Source organism: Coregonus clupeaformis, chromosome 2, assembly GCF_020615455.1.
Source record: "Coregonus clupeaformis isolate EN_2021a chromosome 2, ASM2061545v1, whole genome shotgun sequence".
NCBI classification, from domain to species: Eukaryota; Metazoa; Chordata; class Actinopteri; order Salmoniformes; family Salmonidae; genus Coregonus; species Coregonus clupeaformis.
The window spans coordinates 27,899,963-27,909,457 of record NC_059193.1 but is presented as its reverse complement, the minus strand read 5'-3'; the positions used below and the strand labels follow the sequence as shown (position 1 = coordinate 27,909,457).

The 9,495-nt window shown below is 44.3% G+C and overlaps 1 protein-coding gene across 22 annotated transcripts in view; it reads right to left on the bottom strand.

Annotated features, from left to right (window-relative positions):
* Positions 1 to 1,536: 1,536 nt before the first annotated feature.
* Positions 1,537 to 9,495, bottom strand: part of LOC121532773 (protocadherin alpha-C2-like) — a 196,497-nt gene continuing 188,538 nt past the window's right edge. For all 22 annotated transcript variants that reach the window (XM_045205001.1, XM_045205015.1, XM_045205002.1 and 19 more), the window contains one exon: positions 1,537 to 4,914. In XM_045205001.1, the coding sequence (XP_045060936.1) occupies positions 4,613 to 4,914 (302 nt within the window). In that variant the 3' untranslated portion in view covers positions 1,537 to 4,612. The remainder of the gene's footprint in view (positions 4,915 to 9,495) is intronic.

The following is a 9,495-nucleotide window of genomic DNA, read 5'->3' as shown; positions in this document are numbered from 1 at the left end:
TTCAGAGGAGACTGCGGGAATCAGGCCTTCATGGGCAAAGAAACCACTACTAAAGGACACCAATAAGAAGAAGAGACTTGCTTGGGCCAAGAAACATGAGCAATGGACATTAGACCGATGGAAATCTGTCCTTTGGTCTGATGAGTCCAAATTTGAGATTTTGGGTTCCAACAGCTATGTTTTTTTGAGACGCAGAGTAGGTGAACGGATGATCTCCGCATGTGTGGTTCCCACCGTGAAGCATGGAGGAGGAGGTGTGATGGTGTGGGGGTGCTTTGCTGGTGACACTGTCAATTATATATTTAGAATTGAAGACACACTTAACCAGCATGGCTACCACAGCATTCTGCAGCAATATGCCATCCCATCTGGTTTGCACGTAGTGGGACTATCATTTGTTTTTCAACAGGACAATGACCCAAAACACACCTCCAGGCTGTGTAAGGGCTATTTGACCAAGAAGGAGAGTGATGGAGTGCTTCATGAGATGACCTAGCCACCAAAATCACCTGACCTCAACCCAATTGAGATGGTTTGGGATGAGTTGGACCGCAGAGTGAAGGAAAAGCAGCCAACAAGTGCTCAGCATATGTTGGAAGCTCTTCAAGACTGTTGGAAAAGCATTCCAGGTGACAACCTCATGAAGCTGGCTGAGAGAATGCCAAGACTGTGCAAAGCTCTCATCAAGGCAAAGGGTGGCTACTTTGAAGAATCTCAAATATAAAATATATTTTGATTTGTTTAACACTTTTTGGGTTACTACATGATTCCATATGTGTTTTTTATAGTTTTAATGTCTTCACTATTATTTTATAATGTAGAAAATAGTAGAAATAAAGAAAAACCCTTGAATGAGTAAATGTGTCCAAACTTTTGACTGGTACTGTATATCAGTATGGTATTACTTAGCAGTATTGTTCCAATGTTATGCTTGTGATTTCACTTCTACTTGTCCACTGTGCTCTACATACCATTTACCAACCATTGCTGTCTTCTTTGTGGACCGTCATTGAGATCTCCTGATGTATTTTGCGGCTTCACTGTATCCACTGTGCTCTATGGTCAAATGATTTGACCTCTTAGTATGCATAGTCAATAAACAATTAATTTCAGAATAGTTGAATGAAGGTTTGATGTAAAAGCTGTTGTTCTTCAGGACCAACTATTGCCGGGGCTGTCTCAGAGAAAGGAGAGATCAACAGGAGTCAGGTCATTCAGCGGTCTCGCTCATCTCCTGTGGAGCTGAGCCTTGCTGACTGGGTGCCACAACATAGACAGGAGTGGACGTGTAGGAGAGACTGAGTGTGAAGTATATATGCCTATCCTCCTCAGACCAATGCAGATCAATGTCTGTTCTCCCTCTCTCTCTCACTCACTCCCCCCAACTTGAAGAGAAACACTCTATCCCTCTCTTTCTAGTCCTATCTCTCATCCCCCTCTCTCTAGCAACAATGTCCCACTGTTAGGCAAATATACTGATGTGCTGTGCATGGATGAATGCCTGTTTCCCAACAAGCTGCAAGGCGACAACGTCAGTCTCATTTTTATGAAAGAAAACTTTATTTAGTGATTTATAAACAAAACACATTACCACTGTATCCATTTAGGTAAAATAAAAAAACTGAAATAAATGCAATTTCACAATTTTACAGTCATAGTAGATGAGCAGGTGTACAAAAAAAAGGTTTTACAACAGATCAGTACTGCCCAGTAGGACAGAACAGTGCCACCATTGGTCACCACCATACTCTAAATAAAGAATGACAGCGTGAACGCTCACTAAACACAAGCATACACTACATATACCATTTTTACATTGGACTTTTTTTTCTGTCATTTTTTATTTTTTTTCTGTTGAAAGGGGGTGAAAGGGAAAATATAGCTTATCACAGGATCATACATATTTCAGTTACAATATTAGTGTTAGGTAGATCATCATGTCAAAGCCGGACACAAAACATATTATTTTATTTAATTTTTTCTCATTTTCTTTTCTTTGCTTGTTCTCAAAAAACGAAAATTATATTTTGGTAAAACAAAATGAACAGAGTTGCATTCAAGGCCATCACACTATATTTACAAATATCTAAGAGGTTTAGTTAACGTATAACACCACTGTGGAGTGCGGAGGCTGTAATATGCAGAAGATGCATGGTAGAGACGGTACACACAAATATCTCCTTTGCGAGTCAGGAAGTAAAATGATAATACAAAATAATAAAATCATAGCCATCTATTTCTATATATATATATTTTTTTATCTATACTATACTATGTTTCCTTTGAGACTTACATGCAGCAGCCACTTTAGTGAAGTGAAGTCATACCGAGTTGCAAAACCTGGGGGGCGTGGCAACAACTTACAGGCAAGGGAAGGGGGAACCAATAGAAGCAGGGCTGAAGCATGTCTCCGCCCCTTTACAAAACCTCCTGAGAGAGGATTGGTGGGATAGAGCTGTGGGGTGGGAATCCTTAGATGCTCTTATTTATTCATTAATAATGTAATAATTAGGCTATACATCGTATTTATTAATGCAAAGTCCATGTATGAAAAGCAAGTCTAAATCTACATTTATTGTATACATAAAAGCCAATGGGTGACCTACTGTTTTGATTCACTAATCGTAATCAATCAATTTAGGGATAGATGTCTACCCGGGAACATGGAGGACAGGGATAGCCCTCGGCACCATGTACCAGACCTCCACCCCATCTCTGTCCCCATCCCACCTCGTCCCCTCTCGCCAGTGACCACAAACAGGAAGGAACAGCATAGTATTCACAAGTTAAAAGCACTCAACCGTTTTGCACTTAGAGGCATCTGACGTTAGCTCACAGAATACTGGCCCCCGGCCCCGACTGGGTTCTCCAGGCCTCGTCCATATTACTGATCCCAGCATACCACAAGGTTCAGAGTAGGCCTTACCAGTTCACCCTGAATGAACAGGGGGTTAGAGGGGGAGTCTATGGCCAGAAAAAGAGAGAGACGGAGGGAAAGAGGGTGGGTGGGATAAGCAGAAGCACTGCAGATCAGTTAAAGCTAACAAAACAGAGTAGGAAATCGTGGCTCTTCTCCAAGAACAAATAAAAAGAGAAAAAGATTCACAAATGTCATCATCATCACGTGAAGAAGCAGTCTGTGTTTGGGGTAAGGGTGGGTTGAGGGTGGGGTTGAGGGGAGGTGTGGGGTTGAGGGTGGGGTTGAGGGTGGAAAGGTCAGGGGGGTGGGGAGGATGGGGATCAGGTTGGATATCAGGTAAAGGATGGTTGCTACCAAACATTCAGAGTAGAAAGCATCAGGCTTTTGCTGAGTGGCAGGGGAGAGATCATCTTTAGCTAGACGCTCCTGCTATTCTACAAGGTTCCAACTCAGCCCTGATCAACAAGCTGGATCACAGGCCAACTCAGCTGGACTTCTCTCTTTCGTTCTCAAGGGAATCTGAAGAGTGTCCCTCCTTTCTCTCATTCCCTCTTTCTCTCTCTTCGCATTGAGCTGTTGGCTGCTTTGAGAGAGAGGGATCTCATTGTCCCAAAATAGAGTATTGAGCGGACCAACCAGGAGTAACTCAGGGGATGCTGCTGTGTCGATCCTGAGAGAGTAGATCTACAGTATACGTGTGTACTGCTGAGGAGACTGTGCTGCTGGGGAAAAAGCTTGCGTTCTGTATTAAACACATTGTTGTTTGTTGTTTGTTGGCAGCTCCTAGATTTGTTACCTCTTTCCAGGTCTCAGGTGTTCTCAGTGTCCAGGTTTGTGTGTGCGTGTGTCAACGTGTATGTGTGTATCATTGACAGCCATGTTTTCCTTGCCGTCTCAGGGAACACTGACAGATAGAGAGCGCGATAGGAAGCTGCAGCAGCAGTGTCATGTTAGCCTTTAGCCTCAGCTTTAGCGACTCTCTCCTGTGCTATTTACAAGTGTGAGTGTCCAGCTCTAAATCACCAACATTTAGCTCTTTCTGTGTGTCCTCTTCAATTTACTTTATTTTCTTCTTCTTGACATTAGCTTTTTTTGCTGTTTTTCCGAGGCTGGCACAGAGCTGTTTTCTTCTCCTCCTCAGATTTTATTTTCCTCTCAAAGAAATTGGATTATACAAGATGGTGGGAAAGGGTAAGACCGAGGTGCCAACGTATCTGTGAGAGAGAAGGTGAATAGCAGAGGGCGAGGGGAGACAATAGCTCTTGTCCCCTTGCTGAGAAGAGTGGGGAGGGTATTGTTTGACTCAGGGTGTGTAGGCAGGCACCAGGGGGCACGGAGGAAAATGCATCAATACATTTTTTCTCATCAAGGCATGATTAATCAATTACCCAAGACAGGGATTTGGAGTAGACGGTAAACTACAGCAATCTTGGTAAGGCCAGATTTTTACCAGAGAGTGTTAGAAAGACCTGGGCTATTATCTTTGTTCCAGGGGTGGGTATCGAGCGGACCTCGGAAGTGTGACTTTGTCTGCCTGTCTGTGTTACTAAGCCAGAGATGATGAAGTTGAACTGGGAATCTCTCTTCTCACCTGTTGTCTCAAATACTTTGATTTTTGTTACCAGGTGGACTTTGGTTGGTACCTCTGTTTTAACATCTCCCTTTCCTTCTCTTCCTCTTCCTCTTCCTCCTCTACTCGTCATCATCCTTCCCCTTATCCTTCTTATCCTTCTTCTCCTTCTTCTTCTTTTTCTTCTTCTTGGCCTCCTCCTTCTTTCCGAAAGTGATGAAGTCGCTTTTGTCATCCTCTCCTCCCTGCTGGCGGATCGAGATGATGGCGGGGGATCCGGGGATGATGAAGGCTTCGGGGGGGATCTCACCGGGCTTCAGGTGCTGGGGGGGGCCACCAGGACCGCCGGCGCCATAACGGAATTGCCAGCTGTTACTATCCACTCCAGCTCCCATGGGGGGGGATGTCTCTCCACCCTCAGCATCTAGAGAGAGAGAGAGAGAGAGAGAGAGAGAGAAAGATGGGGGGTTATTAATGTTGAGCTAGAATCATCAATCTCATCTATAGCGTATAAAGGTGGTTGTAAGATCGGTGTTGCTGTCATTGTTGTCATTGTCATGGCAATGGACACTTCACAGAAAAGACTGAGAAACCTCTGTCATATCAGACTGCATCCTTTGGTGATGCACCATGACACACAGTCCACACCGTGCTGCATCGAAAACCACAGGAGAACTCTGATCACCCTGACTCCCATTGTGATGTCACTAATCGGTCACTAATCCACAGAAACAGCCATAACACCCCTCAAAAGGAAAGGGTGGCGACTCAGAATGCAAGCTTTCAAATCTTTCCACTGGTAAGCTGCTATAAAGAATCAAAGCGTCTGTCACACCTGTCCTCGCCACGTCTAGCGTCCCCAATTGGTGCTGTGCGATAAGACATGAATCACTCCATCATGCCGGGAGAGGCAGGGAAAGGTCAGGGAATAAAGTCATAGCATTTGAAAGGAAAGCCAACAAGCAATTTACACACTGAGTGCTTGTTCAGATGACTGTGCTTTAACTTCCATCACAGATTGCCACTGAAGTGGTAAACTAAAACAGGTAAATACAGACTGTTCCTGTTCAATAGAAGTGGGCATGGCCCAGGACAGACTGAAGCGCCTACATTATACACAGTAGACAGCTGTGTGTGTGTGTGTGTGTGTGTGTGTGTGTGTATGTGTGTATGTGCGTGTGCTTGTGTCAAAATCAACTCAAATATATTTATAAAGCCCTTTTCACATCAGCAGATGTCACAAAGTGCTATACAGAAACCCATTCTAAAACCCCAAACAGCAAGCAATGCAGATGTAGAAGCACGGTGGCTAGGAAAAACTCCCTAGAAAAGGCAGGAACCTAGGAAGAAACCTAGAGAGGAACCAGGCTCTGAGGGGTGGCCAGTCCTCTTCTGGCTGTGCCGGGTGACGATTATAAGAGTACATGGCCATTAAGGCCAGATCGTTCTTCAAGACGTTCAAACGTTCATAGATGACCAGCAGGGTGTGTGGTTGCGTGTGCACAAGGTTTGTCAGTAAATAGCTTCAACAGTGAACTAAACCCTCTCCAACGCTCAGTATTTTAAGCGGTCTCCAGTTAGTTAAATGAGGCTGTACTAAGTGCTTTGAGACAGACAGGTGTGACACAGCCTCTCTATAGTGCCTCTGTCTCTAGACACATGTCATGACTCACTGCAGCAGAGCAAAGCGACTCTTGGCTCAGCTCTCAGCTCTCCCCTCCCGACCCCATCAGTCTGCCCAAGGAGAAAGAACACTCCTCTGTACACATAAATAATACAATTAAAGGGGCGAGAGTGCACACATAAATAACTCCTCATTAACTGAGATGGGGATGGCAGAGGTGCCTGGTCGGTCAAACAGCCAGCTCACTGTGACTCTGAGTTATTTAAAGTGTGTGTGTGTGTGTGTGTGTGTGTGTGTTTGTTGATGACCCAGGTTAATTGTAACAAAGCTCACACACCAACTTGAAGACCCAGGTATCCAGAGAGGACTGTTCTAACTACTACCCCCTGTTATGTGTTCTCAGTCCCCTAACACACACACACACACACACACACAGCAAAAACACACCCCACACCACTTTGCCTTGTTCCTCACAGCTATGACCTAGTTGCTATACTTCCTTCACATATTCCTCCTTTTATTTCTACCGTTTTTTTAACCTTCTTCCAAAGTGGAGTTTAACAAAACTGTGTTCACCCAAGCAGAAGGAACTGTGTCTGGAAGAGGGAGGGCTGGCCTCATAACACCCAGGGTATGGAAGCCCACCTCCCCAACACAGCCTCTATTGGATAGTTAGGAGGGCCTGTCACATGTCCTGACCTGCTCTGGGATAGTCAAAGTACTTTCAGCTCAAATTCCCAACAACATAGCTTTTTTTCTTGACAGATATGCTAAAGGCCGCCTGAATACCTTGGATATATACATGTACAGAAGAACGGGACAACTAGGTTTTAATGACTATAAAGCACCCCATGGGACAGAGCCACATCCCTTGGTACAGGGCAAGAGTTCAGTGAGTCAGTTTTGTTCAGCCAGTACATGTCTCATCTAGCAGGTAGTGATTGATGTGGCCGGAGGGAGGCATTGTTACATGGCTTCAAAGAACAGGAACAAGACAACAGATCTAGCCTGCCTCCACCACTTCCACCTCCACCACCTCCACCACCTCCATCGCCTCAATCTCCACCACCACCAGCACCATCCCCTCCACCACCACCTCCACCACCACCACCACCACCACCACCCCATCCACCTCCTCCTCCACCACCTCCATCCACCACCACCATCCCCTCCACCACCTCCTCCACCACCACCATCCCCTCCACCACCTCCACCAACTCCACCACCACTCCCAAACAGAGCTCACTACTAGAAGGGTGATGTATTCTAACACTACACTACTCCTCTCTTCTCTCGCTTTCTCTCTGAAATCAAAGGGAACCAAAATAGTTTGTTCTTGCCCAAAACATTTCTAAGTACTATAAACAGCAGCAGAGGGAATAAGCAAAAACACATTTTATGACAGTTAGTGACCATTAAAACAATTAAAACTATGGAATATGATGGTGTTTACCAATCTCTTTATCCCCCCTCTTCCTCTTTCTCTCCTCTGCTCAAACCAATCCTCTCATCTCTTCTCCTCCCTCTCCATTTCTCCCACCACCCCTTCTCTACCCCACTTTGCTCTCTCCTCTCCATGTCTCTCCCTCCCCTCTTTCTGCCACCCTCTTCCCCTGCCATCCCTTCCCCTCTCCCTCCCTCCTCTCACCCCCTCTGTCCTAGCCCAGGCTCTCTGCTGGAGCTGCTCAGAGTGATGGATTGTGGGAGTAAATCCAGGCCAGGCGTGGGCAGTGTCACGTCCCCTTCGTGGCACACACTTCTAAGCTCTCTTATGGAGTCAAACACTGCAGCAAGTCTTTCTGGCTGATGGGATGCTGTCCTATTCACCTCTCTCATACATCCTATTCACCAACCTGGTCTCAGAGCATTTCGTATTATTCTGTACATAAATCTGAGACACTTCATTTAGTATGATATGTCACGTTTTGTATGGTATGTATTAATTTGTGGATGTCCATCACCCATTTCATATGATATGTTATCAATTCCAATTTGTATTATATCTTATGAATTTGAAAAACGTACAATATGTTACAAATTTGCTAAACGTACTATATGTTATGAATTTGCTAACATATGATATGTTACGAATTCTAGCTAGGTGGATAGGTGGCTAATGTTAGCTAGGCTAGGAGTTAGGGTTAGGGGTTAGGGTTAAGGTTAGGGTTATATTTAGGAGTTAGGTAAAAGGGTTAAGGTTAGGGTTAGGTGAAGGGGAAGGTTCAGCTAAAAGGGTTAAGATTAGGGTTAAGGGAAGTGTTAGCTAACATGCTAAGTAGTTTCAAAGTAGTTAAAAAGTAGGTGTGAGTTGCTAATTAGCTAAAATGCTGAAATTGTCTCTGATGAGATTCGAATTCGCAACCTTTGGGTTGCTAGACGTTCACATTTTACGCCTACCCATCCACCACGACCAACCACCGTACTTTCGTTTTTGCCTTAAGTAAGCATCTGTTTTATGTAACCATACCAAAACGTAACATATCATACTAATTTGCTGTCCTGGATTGACGTCTACTATGTTACATCTAGTCTATGAGACCAGGCTGTATTCATTCTCATCCATAGTCCTCTTTCTCTACTCTTCTGTCCTACATTGTACACTTGCTCACTTCCCTTCATGGATTTAAAAGGAAAGGACTGGGGTAAGAAATATGACAGCAACTCTCTCTAACCAACACTCAAACCAATTCAATGCTTTTTAAATGTGTTGAGAGGAGTGCACAATTTGAACGCAGAGAGGGAAACATTATAGAGAATATCCTCAATACTACCGGCCATTTTGCCTTGTCTTGTCCGTGAGAGGGCACATAGCACAGACCGGCTGACAGACACAGACACGATATTTCCAGCAGTCAAATAGTCCTACTTCTCACTTCCTATTCAAGCCAGGAGTGCTATCTGACCTCCACTGATTGTGACATCAGAGCTGTGAGACCTATGAATGGACACAGTCAGACAGACAGACAGAGGATGAGGACAGGAGTAGGAGAGAGAGAGAGAGAGAGAGAGAGAGAAAGAGAGAGACAGACTCTCTCTCTCTCTCTCTCTCAATTTAAGGGCTTTATTGGCATGGGAAACGTATGTTTACATTGCCAAAGCAAGTGAAGTAGATAGTAAACAAAAGTGAAATATACAATACAAATTGAACAGTAAATATTACACTCACAAAAGTGCCAAAAGAATAAAGACATTTCAAATGTCATATTATGTGCAAATAGTTAAAGTGCAAAAGGGAAAATAAATCAAAATAAATATGGGTTGTATTTACTCTCTCTCTCTCCCTCCCTCCCCAAGACTCGGAGATAGTGAGAAAGTGAGATTAATTTGCTGTGAGAGATCCCACTCTCCCTCTCTGTATCAACCTCGGCTTAATGCCCTTAT